The sequence below is a fragment of the Lepisma saccharinum genome, chromosome 1 (assembly GCF_977018435.1).
Source record: "Lepisma saccharinum chromosome 1, izLepSacc3.1, whole genome shotgun sequence".
Classification (NCBI taxonomy): Eukaryota; Metazoa; Arthropoda; class Insecta; order Zygentoma; family Lepismatidae; genus Lepisma; species Lepisma saccharinum.
The window spans coordinates 10,097,035-10,110,595 of record NC_139229.1 but is presented as its reverse complement, the minus strand read 5'-3'; the positions used below and the strand labels follow the sequence as shown (position 1 = coordinate 10,110,595).

The 13,561-nt window shown below is 42.2% G+C and overlaps 1 protein-coding gene across 5 annotated transcripts in view; it reads left to right on the top strand.

Moving 5' to 3' along the window:
- Positions 1-13,561, top strand: part of LOC145992616 (aminopeptidase N-like) — a 351,916-nt gene that overhangs the window by 242,745 nt on the left and 95,610 nt on the right. The window contains exon 1 of one of the 5 annotated variants that reach the window (XM_083128988.1): positions 5,684-5,808. The exons of 3 other annotated variants lie outside the window; for them this stretch is intronic. In XM_083128988.1, the coding sequence (XP_082985114.1) occupies positions 5,804-5,808 (5 nt within the window). In that variant the 5' untranslated portion in view covers positions 5,684-5,803. Of the gene's footprint in view, positions 1-5,683; positions 5,809-13,561 lie in introns of those variants that run through there. One more of the 5 variants, XM_083128979.1, reaches the window with a different exon arrangement.

Below are 13,561 nucleotides of genomic sequence, written 5' to 3'. Positions count from 1 at the left end.
TACCACTTAAACCAATACATAAAAAGGGAAATATTGAAAATAGAGAAAGAAAAATATAAAATTACAAAGAAAAGTTGCAAAACAAGGAAAAGAAAAAAAATACGGGAATGAATGTCTAACCTATACTCACAGGCATACAACAAAACACACACACACACACACACGCTCATATATTCATGAGTTGCCGAGATTCCAAAACTTTTTCGTTTTACGGCTCCCTTAGTGTTTAAGATCTTTCCGCGGCGCCCAAGTCAAAATGCAGGCCTATCTAACACCAGCAACGCTCAGTTAGTGATGTTAGGTTGCTTGCCTTAAGTATAAGAATAAACACACGTTTCAAATTCAGAAACATTTTACACATAAAAAAAGTACTAAATATGCACATACATTGGAATTAGTGTCATTTCAGTGAAAATATTCGCCCCAGGGCCCCGCTGCGCACACTTTGGGAAACACTGAGTTAGGAATTTGAAATATTAAGGTGAATAAGGGGTTTCAATGTTTTTCTTCCTTTAACTGTATTCAATTTATCAATAACGTATAAACTTGCACTATGTGCTAACTATTTGTGCCCAATAAAACATATTTTAATTGTATCTTAAAGACATATACTGAGTTTGTTGAGAAATTTGCACACCTAAAATACACCTGAGGGAGTTTTTAGAGTTTTTAATTGGTAACATACGGTGTTTAGTCTCTTGCATAAATGTTCTATGTGAACTTTCCAGTTTAGTCTATAAATATTCCAAGAAACTTTGTATTGCAAGTAGCTATTACTACGACATGCCCTACTGTGAAATAATCTTGCTTAATACAAGAGATTTTGGTTCGAGATACACCACATTTCATTATATTAGCGTTTTCATTGTTCCTAAGAAGGTTGCTGAAATCCAGCTTTGTAGTTCAGTAAAAGCTTTTTCAGTTTTTTGAATTAAGGTTACATCGTTAACAGAAGATGAGTGTTCCGGATTTTTAGGGACAGTGAGTTCCAAAGACGGCAAGTGGAAACGGCGAAAGATTTTGAATAAAAATTTGAGTTATGAAGGGGGATGAGTAGCTGAGTTTTCCCGCGCGATCTGGTGTCAAGGTTGTGAGATTCGGAAAGCACTGAAAAATCACACGGCCACTGCCACGTTGGACGGTGGGGATGAGTTTAAGTTTTTGGTTTTTAAGTCCACTTTATGCACAGGATGGCTAATCGGGACTGGGCCTACAGTTTAAAGAGGGATCCGAACCACTTGTGCCTCCACTGGGTATCGGACCTGGGACACCTTGATTACAAGGCGATGACGTTACCACTACACCATCGGGAAGGCCCAGAGATGAGTGATGATATGATGAAATTGATGAAGGGGCACTCACAAAGAACATCCGTGTCCAGGCCGGGATTCGATACCAGAACCCCCGCTGTGCTAAAAATTCTCCTACGGAGTTCTCTAGTTTAAATTTAGAACCGAACCGCCGCGGGCATCGAACCAGGGCTCCTTTAATTACAAGATGATAGTTTTACTACTAAACCATCGGGAATGCCCATGCACAATAGATTTAGCCCACATTTCAAATTTCACTTCGGTTTTGGATTATTTTTTTTAATTTACTAACATTGGGTGAATAAAATTAAGAAGTGCCGGGTGGACAGAATTAAGGTTACCAAACTCAGAGCCCTCTGTAGCCTGTTTGAAGCATCGTAGAACTCTGGAATTTGGTGAATCCGCTATGCAGACCATGGGGAAGAGGATGGCGTTAAAAAATAGTTCAATTTTCCGCCACCAGGTTCAAATGTGGCGCTGTACTTCACTGCTGGGTTGTAATAATGACGTAAACCGCTCCAATTGGTTATGGATTTGCCTTTACCTTGCAATCTTGCAATAAACGAGAGATTATTTTCTCGCAACGTAGAGCCACTAACAAATGTCTTTCTAATTAATAACTCAGCTAAATCACTTAAAGTGATTATTTGTATAACCCATCATGGAAGTACAGCGCCACATGTCAACCTGGGGGAAAGAAAATTGAACTATTTTTGAACTACAAAGGGCTCTGAGTTGGGTAACTTTAATTCTGGCCACCCGCTTCATGGAGTAGAATTTTACAAGGACGTGAACAAAGTGCTCAATAATTTTGACGTGGATAGTAGTTGAGAGAGTAATCCTATCCTTCACTTCAGTGTCAGGTTAGTTTTCGTGCATGTGTTTTCGTAGATTTCTAACAAGTTATATGTTTTGGATTTTTTTTATGTTTCGGTGTGAATATTGTATGTTGGATTCCATTTTTAAAAACAATTAGTTCGAACAATAGATTGCCCTCCAATAAAAAGAGTCCCATCCGTCACGGTGGCATGGTTTGCAAAGGTTGCTCTAGGGCTTATCCGGCCTCTTGCATGTTGGGGGAACTCTGAGGAGGCAGGAGCATGCTCCTCAGCACATATTTATTGCCGAGATCGTGAATGTGTGGAAACTATGCATCACCTATGTGCTCCCATGGCACTGTGCAACTCTCAGTAGCTAAGTTTACCTTTTTCGTTGCAGAATACTTCTTGTTTCGCGTCGCCTTTCTGCCCCTTTAGATTAATCACGACTATGAATGGTGATAAGGTGAAGTTTATAAGGTAGCCGGACAATTGCTATGGCGGACAATTGCGATGAGCACAGTTAGAAGTGAAAGGGCGGGTGGACAATTGCGTTAGAAGTGAAAGGGCGGGTGGACAATTGCGATGACATTTTAAATCTTCTATCAAATTAAAGGATGACTTAACACCCCATATAATACCTCTTATAAGAGAATTACGTGACATATTGATATTTTCGGCTGGGAATTTGGTTCAATCAAGTTATTCAACATGGGCTAGAGCCAACAGACACATCTTGAAGTGACCCGTTTCCTCATATGTGCGAATGCACTTAACAAGTCTCTCGTCTATTTTAATGTCACGCTTCTTCCTTTTCTGACCCTCTAGATTAAGTTCCATCCGCATGTACTTGATGTTGGTGTCTTCTTCTTGGCTCTTGAGGCAGGTCAGAACATCATGGAATTTTTGGATGCGGTCTTCCAAGCCACCTATTTATTTTGTTGTTCCAACCTTCTACAGCATTATTAGTTCTGTGGCGTCTTTGGTTAGGTTAGGTCATGACGTCGAAATTGTCCTACCATTAATTTGTAAAATGACCTTCACCGTCAAAATCATCGCAATTGTCCGTAATTTTGGCTTCGTCGCAATTGTCCGCCATCGCAATTGTCCTAAATTCGTTTATAAAGGAGCACAGACGCTGGCCGGGTCTCGAACCAAGGAACCTGTGTGGAAAGCTCTGGAGTCGACCAATCAATGCGCTCGATCGACGCGACACCTTTACTTTGCAAGGCACTTGTGTTTCCTTATGTAAAGAACTCAAATAAGTGTTTCAATAGTAAAATTAATTAATTTTCTGGACGTTGATGCAGCAAATGAAAATATCAAGAAGTGGTTTTCTAGAAACAGCCTTTCTTGGTACTCGGGTAAAATTTGAAACTTTTCTACCGACTGGTTCTGGAGATAATCGTGACCAGATATAATCCCGTAAGCTTACACAGGCTTTACGAGGAAAAGGCTCGACCTTTCCTCAGGGTTTAGATCACATTAGGCAGAAGCTTAATATGCAAAAGTACCAACAATGTGGGGAAAGAAAAACAACTGGCTCTCAACTTTCCATTAAAATGCTACATTGTTAATTTCTGGGTCCTGCTAACTGTAAAAAGGTGCGTGTTCTGCGTGCGAAAAGAAATTAATCCGTGGGATTTTCTCGACGTAAACACACTCTGGTCGTAACCGCGAATCATTTAAGATTTAAGGCTTCTGGAGAGTTTCCTGCGTCGCTTAGGAGACAATGGTTTCCCGTCCCTGAATGATTCAATCTCGGCTGTAATTGGTGCAAAGCGGGTCAAGGGTATTCTCTCTGGAATTGCAGTATGAATAAATGACGCGAGGCAACCGGTTTTTGGCTCTGTCCCGCGATTACGTCAAGCGCGCCGAGATGTGCTACCTTCGTCAGGGTTGCCTGCTGCATTCATTTTTCAAGTGACTTCCAGTTTTTTTTCTATTGCCCAATCTATCCCGGAACACACTGGAGCAAGCGAACAAAAACAAGCCGCTGCGCAAGTAATGACTCTAGAGGGCTCGACCAATGAACGCACGAGATACTAGTAGCGTACTGCTTCGCTCTGTCCACTCGCTTTCTCCCTTTCTCTACCGCTATGCGCGGTCTTGCTCTACAGATTCCCTTGACAGAGTATAGTGATGATTTCTTAGTTGTACTCAAGGGGGAGGGATCTTCCTAAGGTTATGAATAAATACAAGAATCTTCCCAAACCACTCTAATTTAAATAGAAAAGTTCAAACCATTTTCTCTGAAAGACCAGTAATTGATTGAGTTGTTGTTTTAAGTCCACTGTATGCACAGATAGACTAATCGGAATCCGAACCACTGTGTAATGTCCCTCCACCGGGTATCGAACCCAGGATCCTTTGATTACAAGACAATACGTTACCACTACGGCACCGGAATGGTCTCAAAGACCAGTAAGTACTTGAGCAGTTCGACATGGGAACTGTTACATTATACTTCCATCTATAGGGCAAAAGGCATAACAAACCCTGTTGTACTCTCACCAAGAGAGTAGACGACAGTAGAGGGTTGTGCCAGCGAAAGCCAACCACGTCGTCGAACCGGCCACCGCCGTTGCCAAACCTCGCCCCACCCGTGTTGAAAGGGTCAATGGCCTCTGCATGCTATTTCTTTGTCCCTTTACTTGTGGCTCAAAAGACAATAGTATGGGACATGAAGGTTTGTTTGTAGCATGATTGTTTTTTATAAGTCCACTTTAAGCACAGATAGGTTAATCGGGACTGGACCTACGGTGTAAAGTGGAATCCGAACCAGTATGTGCCTCCACCGGGTATCGAACCCGGGACCTCTTAATCGCAAGATGACGACGTATGTGCTCTTCAAGCTGACTTCTTCAGTTATTCTTTGAGTTGTTTTAATTGCTTTTGATGAACTGCCGACCTCCTTGACTGCGCGCTATGACGCCAGGGGTCCCGGGTTAGAATCCAGGCCTAGGCATAGATGTTCCTTGTGACTGTCCTTTCATCATATCATCATTCATCTTCATCTACGCGATCAGTCAAATGTACCAGAAAAGCGAAGTGAAATAAACCAAATCAAATCAATTTAACGCCGGATCCTGTAGCCGATTGGTTAGCACATCGCGCTGCGACGCCATGGGTCCCGGGTTCGAATCCCGCTCGGGCTTGGTTGTTTGTGAATGTCCATTCATCAATTTCATTACTCATCCCCATCTTCGCAAATTAGCCAAGCGCCAGAAAACGCGAAGTAAACTAAACTAAATCAATCAATCAATCAAATCAATTTAATAAATTAATGAGGTGGACGAAAGAGCATCCGTGATTCGAACCATGGGTCTCTGGCTTCTCAGCGCGTCAGGATAACCACGGGAGCCGATGCGACAAGTGCTCTGTACTAAGAACTCTTGTCTTCGCTATGCTTCATCAATCAATCCTTCCTGACTTTTTCCTAAAAACGACCTGGCAACACTGATTTTCTTACGGAAGAAGAGAATTTCCCATGCGAGATTCCCCACTCGGGTGTTTGTTGAGGGAAGACTCTTGTGGCAGATCTGGCTTCGTTCACCTGGGAGTACAAAGGGAGAGAGTTGCCGTGTCCCATAATTCCGTGCGCCGTGTGGTTTTTCCTCTGCCGTGAATGCAGCGTCGCCCGGCCTCCGAGAGTTACTCCGGCGGGTGAGCAGAATGCGGTACGTAGAGGACTAGAATGTCTCCAGAGAGTGGGCTTGGCTTTGTTAGTCTCTAGAACCACACTTCCTTAGCTTTTTCTTTCATTCAAAGTGTTGCAACCTTGAAGCAGGTATCCGCAGCGCCAGTCGGCGGCACGTGGCGACTAAACAAGACGTAAGAATAAGCTCGATGGTTAGGATGACACTGGGAAGGTTCTGGGTTAGAAACTCGGAAGAGTATTTCTCTGTAGGGTCGCCTGGGTGTATGGCCGAAGCCAGGACTGTCAAATTTTCTTCTCGTTTCGAAAAAACTGTTGTACTATTCCAAAATTCTGTAATTCTTTCTATAGAATTCACATGAATCTTTGTATGGTATGGTTTCACTATTGTTTAGATATTCCAAGTTGCATACCGTATCATTCTTAAGCATTCCTATGTACGTAGTTTAGTCATTCTACAGCCGGCAGAAAAGCTAAGAATGTGCCAACTAAGAAAAAAAAAAAGGTAAAGTGTTCCCCTGTGCATAGCACCACGCCATGAAGGCGTATAGGGGGTGTGGGGGTAACGCCCCACACTAAGATAGGAGGTATTGTACATTGTTAGGAGCTTTGAATGATAGAGGAGAAGGGAGAATTTAATTGGGGGGAATGGCCGAATGCTGGGAGCAGGACAGAGGTTAAGAAGTGGTGGCTTCTGGGAGAGAGGATCAGTTGTTGCTTTGGAGATTGAGAGAGAGGAAGGGTTGATCTTACGGAAAAGTTGGGAGCGAGTCTGTCGTTTAAAGTTCAGGAGGAGCACTCAGTTTTAGACTCTCACGATTTTGAGAACGGGGAAATGTCGTTTGGAGTTAAGTCATCGACAAGCAGTTAAATAAACTTTCTGTGTGTGGGAATTAAGAACTGACGAGCCCTACTGCACGAGACAAGTAAACCTTCTTTTAAGAAAAGACCATGCCGGTTCAATCGTAAAGGTATTTCAACCAACCTCTGTGTGCCACCTTTCATTCCAATGTCTGTTTAGATTATGTTAGTTGTACATGCTCTACGGAAACCTAAGCTACTTTTTGGTAAGTAACGCATCCCAGGGTTTGATCCCTGTACCATTGAGATATGTTACGACACCATGATTTAGTATTCTTAATGGTGGTAAACCGCACTCAAGAGTGATCTTTTACGATACTTAACATAACCACGAAAGTATTGACAATATCTAAGCAACAGCAAAAGCAAATCACGCGAAAGTCATCGTGAATATTCTGGAAGAAATTCTACGCAGATGCAATGTTTCAGATTTTGAAATATCGTGGCGGTTTTCGAAAGGAGAGGAAAATTCCAAAACAGCTGTCCTGATCAAAGCTCCAGCCCAGCCTTAATGAAATCTCAACTCTCACGTTGACTGCTACTTCATTCTTATTTTTCTTATTTAGAGTCACTTTCTTCCACTTTTGGCTAATCGCGACGATGAGAATGAGTGATGATATGATTAAATTGACGAAGGGACACTCACAAAGAACACGCACGCCCAGGCCGGGATTCGTACCCGGAACCCCTGGCGTCGTGGCACGCTGTGATTGATTTTGGTTCATTTTATTTCTCTTTTCTGCCACTTTCGGGTAATCGTGAAATTGATGATGGAACAGGCCCGTAGGCAGGCAGTGGCCAGGTGGGCTCAGCCCTCCCTGGCACTGTCATCAGCCCCCCTTGATATTACGTAAAACTATTTTGTACAATTTGCTTGCAGTGAAGAGTGAAAATGTAGACAGCTCACAACTTTAAGGATAAATCTGCAGAACATGAACAGCGCAGCTATTACATTCGCTTATTTTATTTACGAGCTGAAGTCTAAGTAGCTGCAAGTATTTAGAAGATTATCTAGACTTTGTAAGTTCTTTCACAGGGGAGCTTCTTTATCTGTACCCTCACTGTCCCTCTTCCGACCTCCCTTTTAGACAGAAATCTGACTTTGATGTCATCATGCAAATTTCCTTCTCATCTGCATCAAAGGTCTACAGATACCAAGTTTTGGGAACAAAGGGGAGTTTCATTGTTTCGGCCGGGGGTGGAATGTACTGTGATTGAATATTTTGCGTTTCTTGTGTGTGATATACATATCTGTATAATCTAAAATAGTATGAGGTGTGTAAGGGATGATTTCAGTATCAGTCAATTAACACTTCAAGAGATGTTCTAAAAGATGTAGAAGAATGTAGTATTTGTGTGATATTTATAAATGTTATATAACTTAATGACCCCCGCACACACACGCACACACACATAATTTACCTTCATTCAATACTGTTCATTTTTTTAAAAAAAAATTAACTTGGTTTACAAAGCCCCCCTGATAATCTGTTAGCCCCCCACCCCCCCGATAACCCAGTTCAGTTCTAGCTACGGGCCTGTGATGGAACAGTCAGAAAGAATAACCATTTGAACCCGGGACTTCTGTCGTCATAGAATGTATCCACAGAGGTCGACAGTTTATCAAAAGAAATTTAAATAACTCAAAACACTTGGTTTCCAAGAATAACGAAAGAAGTCAACTTAAAGAGCTTGGACGTCGTCATCTTGCGATTAAGCGTTCTCGGGTTCGATATCCGGTGGAGGCACATTTTGGTTTGGATCCCAACATAAACTGTATGTCCGCCAGGGCAAGTTGCCAAAGAAAGACCTCCCTCATTACGTAAGCCCAGAGCACGCCACTGCACAGGGAGAATTCTAGTCAACAAGAAGCAAGTCAACAGATGAGCTCAAGTAGTGGAAAGTTAGTTTACGGTTAGGTTCGTGGCCTCGTAACATTTCGGTTCCAAGCAACAACGGTTTGAACTTCCACTAGGCCAGAACACAAGGAACCCTCTACACAGGGTCAATTAGCAAAATAGAAACGTCCGAGGCCATTGCACAGCGATGTAGCCACCGAGTGGAAAGGCCACAGTCTGGGATGAATCGCGGAAGGATCTCCCAATGGAATGAATAGGCATTCAAGGAGCCCCTTAATGGAATTCGATTCTGCACTGGAACAAATGAGTTTGGCTGAAGGGCTTAATAAGATTGAAACCGAATCTAAAGATTTCTCCCCGAACATCGTACTGCGCCTGCTTTCAGAATGTACCACTCTTCCATGATTGAATACATCGCCTGTCATGTCTTGCGAAATCGGTAGATCATTTTGTCTCTGTCGCGGTGGCTGTAATGGTACAAGGGCGGGTACCCGGGCAGTTAGTTAATGTCTCGACTAGTTACGGAATAAAAAATTCATGTTTCGAGAGATATACAGGATGAAATAAATGTAGCTTTCCCCAAAAAATAGTTCTTAGTTTTCATACATGTTCATGAATAAACACATGAAAGGTACGAAGTATAGACTTGAAGTACGGTCTTCACGGAAGTGACGTCACCTAGTTCGGTTTGAAAGCGCCAAGTACACAAGCAATCGAGACCGTAGCTTGGAGTACGGATCGTTGCAGACTTGGTCACGTGATTTCCGCACTCGTTGTTCATTTGTTTAAAATAAGGAGGTAGAAAGCCAGCAAGTTGTTGGCTGAAGGTCTTCTAATGTGTGGAAATGCATGTATAAGAACATTTGAAAATGCTATGTGATTTCTATGGTTAAAAACAAATGTTTAAAACACGGGGGAAATAACGTGTCCTCAGTTGTATCTATTGGTCGTGTTTGGCGCTGCAGTCGAAGTGCAATTCGAAAGACTTTCACTTCCAGTCCAAGACCGCACTGCAAGACCTTACTCGGAAGATGCTCGCTTCATGTACGATCTTGCACATTTCGGACACGGTCATAGACGTCATAACTTGAACCAACAAGTACCCCGTGTGTTAGTGGTGGAACTTGGCAACCCTGTTCGTGTTTAATTTGTTTTCAGATGCTGGATTGCCATTGTATATTGTGTGTTTGATTGTGTCTGTAATAACTGCTCGTGTTTCTTGCAATGAATCGCAAATCAACCAAACATCGACGTGTGTTTTTGTGCTGCAATGTTGGTGAAAACAATAAAAACACAGGGTTGGTGATAGCAGACTTCGAGTGGAGATTTCCTGGTAATGAACCGCCGTCACATTAAGCGATGAGAAATTTTGAACACACGATTTGAGAAAACAGATAATGCTATGGATCGAAACGATGTGAATTGTGTATCATGAAATAGGGTCTCCGTTTTTAACAAAGTTTGTAATGAAATGAGCAATTTAAGATTTTGAGTAAAGAAATTACCAATGTAAATTTTTGGGGAAAGTTAATTCTATTTCACTCTGTATTATTATACAGGGTGACACAGGGAAGTGTACTCATTTTTTAATTAACAGTATACAGTCAATGTGACACCAAACTTTATTCCTGGGGTTTGAATAGGCGTGGGAAGTAATGCCATTTGTGTTACGTAGAAAAAATCACATCTGGAAGGTGATGTCCATCTTCCATAATGCAGTTTTCCAGTCGAGAGGTGAAACTGCCCCACACGTGTTCTAATGTCTCCTGAATGATCTGATGCACCTCCCTACCTCAGTTCGTCTAATGAACATGGTTTGTCGACTTAAACTCGTTCCTTTAAATACCCCCACAGAAAGAAGTCGCACATACTCAGGTCTGGAGATCGGGGAGGCCAAGGCACATCTCCGAACATGGAAATCAAATGACCAGGACACAATCCCCGTAGGATGTTCATGGAATATGTGGCGGTGTGGGCTGTAGACCCCAAAAATGGCAATAGATGACACATATTATACAACAAAGATAATAGTTTGGTGTACAATTAACTGTGTAATGTTCATTCAAAAATGAGTACACTTCCCTGTGTCACCCTGTATGTATGTTTATATATGTATATACTATATATATACAAACACAAACACACACAAAGTGGTCCTTTTAATTCGAACTCCACGGGAATATGAAAAACGTTCGAATTATGAATTATATACAAATTCGAATTAACAAAAACATCACGTCATTAAAGGTGGTTTGAAGGGGAAGAAGCTTCTGTTCGAATTAGAGTGCACTGTACACACACTCTTCTGGAGTCTTTTTCTAAGCACAATCTCCTTGTGTCTATTCTGTTCATTGCAAGTGTCCGCAACTTCCCTACCCTTGAACTTCGCCTGCCCTAGGGTCGCTGTTGTAACAATAGGTATAACACCCTTCATTGTTAGCTGACCTCCGTGGCGGAGTGTTTAGCGCGTCAGAGGTCCCGAGCTCGACTCCCAGCCTGGGTGCTCTTTGTGAGCCTCCGTCCATCAATTCTTCTCATCTTCGCGATTGGACAAAAAGTAGCAGAAAATCGAAGTAAAATAAACCAAATCGACCGATCAAGAAGCTTGTATAATTGCCAATAGCCAAAGGACTGGCGCGTCCAAGATGCTAACGGCAATAAGAAAATACAAAATAAATCATCTTGCTAATAAAACATTCATAGCATACCTCCTAAAACTTTCATGGCCGCTTATTGCTTTCATTTCTCATAAACTTTCAATCTTTTCCTCTTTCCCCGTTCTCCTTGTGTGCATGCACTTTCTACTCCCACCGGAATTGGACGCCGAGGAGATTTTTTGAAACTAAAAAAAAAAGTTTGGGAGAAATCCGAAGCTCTCAAAAAAAAGATGAAAAGCCAAAGGCTGAGTTGAAACTAACTCAGCAGGCAGAACCCCTCTGTCCCCACTCTTTCGAATGAAAGCGTAGCGCACCAAAGTCGTCCAGAAGGGAACGGAACACCACAGCGCACTCTACCCCCTTCCTCCTCTGTCATTCAACCGTTGGCTTTCAGCAGGCTTTCAACCTTTGCATTGCGTTGCCGACAGCATCCGCGATATTTTCAAGGCTTCACCTTCCACCCGCTCACCCCGCTTCTTTACCTTCTGATCTTAGTAACAGCATCCTTAAAGCTACCTCGGCGATATTCAGAAACTTGAACGCAGTTTCACTGCTCATTCAGCTTTTATTCGGATAATTGTCAGGTAATTGATGAAATCTAGGAAACTGTTACACACACACACACACCCACACACACATTCACACACTCACGATTGAAAGAAACATCCAAAGTAAACGCTTCCGAATAAACATTACCTTGAAAACGTATCGTTTCGGCGCTTTAAGGGCTCGAACTATAACCTGTACGTATGCAACCCAACACAAGTGTTCGGACAGATCTAACTTCCAGGGGTATCAGGGTTGCCACTAGCGCCCATTTTTTTTGAATGATCGATTTTTGTTATTTTGCGTCGCTTTCTGCCACATTTGGCTAATCGCGACGATGTAAATGAGTGATGAAATTGATGAAGAGACACTCACAAAGAACCATGCCCAGCCCTGGATTCCAACTCGGGAGCCCTGGGGTCGTAGAGCGCTGTACTAACCACGGAATTCGGCTTGCGTTCATTTTTGAAAGAGGCAATAGCTTGGAAGTTCTGACATAGCAATAGCCAATGAATAACAATACTTCATAAGTTCGAAGAAGACTACAGAATTTGCTTTAAGCCAACTTTAAGATTGGCTAATCGGGACTGGGACAGTTTATATAGGAACCTGAACCACTTTATAATTTTCCTCTGCCGTTTTTTTTTTTCAAATAGACGCAGATCGCTGTTGAACAAAATTAAACAAGACAATCTCGGAAAATTCTGATGCTATTTCCGGTCTGTTCGTTACAGAAATATTAAATAAACCTTATAATTGTTGTCTCATATTTATGTTTAATAATGTTATTATTCGCAAAATAAGGTGTAGAAACAGCAGAGATGATGTGAGAATGAAGTCGCGAGGTTTTCCAGTCCCACTCATCCTCATCGTCGCGATTAGCCAAATGTGTAAGAAAAGCGAAGCAATACAAATACTTTCCATTCCACGAGCGGGACAAACAAGATCCAGGCAGCAATCGAGGTTTCCGCCCATAGAAACAAGCATTTCCTTCCCTTCATCCTGTTCTATATGCCACCTGGTGACACACTTCAGGGAAAATACTGCTCTGAGAAGACGAGCTGCGGAACGGTCCATCTGTTGGGATGCTGCGTCGTCTGTTTCTCAATTTCCCTTTCATGAGATGCGCTTGTATTGGAAACCGCCGGATCGTGTTGATAGTGTGGTTACAGACTGACACTCGTGTTCCAGAATGGTGCATATACTTCCCTACTTTATGTGCTGGGAGGTGCTTCTGGTCCGTTGCTGGTTCCTTCGGTGCGAGCAGTAAATGCATGCGTTTCTCTGTAGCAGCCGCGAAAGCCCTCTTACCTTCTAGACTACTCCCCAACACCTCACTCCATTATTCATTATTCATCGTTGCTGGATCCGTCAAAGCTCATCCCTCATGTCTGCTGATGAATGCGGGAATTTTGAAGAACGATGTGGAATAAATTTGCGTCGTGATGGAAAAATTCCGCATAAAATGATGGATATTAGAATTATTCCATAAACCTAATATATCATTCTGTCTCTTTCTAAAGTGGTATTTGAGAAACATTTACTTCATATGCAATCTGAAGTTTCATGCTAGGCATGTCTGCCATATTCACCTTATATACTGACCGTACACACATTATTTTACAACTCCAAATTTCTATCGTTTATATTCCTATCTTTTCTCATTCTATAAATTTCTCACACTCTATCTCATTCCACATTCCAGACGTTTTCAGTTCTCCTCCATATTCCCAATATTTACTCTCTTTCTCTCCAATGATTTCCTCCCTCTTTCCACACACCATATGAACATTCTCTATCTTCACACTCCTTGCCTTAATTGCTCTTCTCTTTCCATACTTATTACCTTATT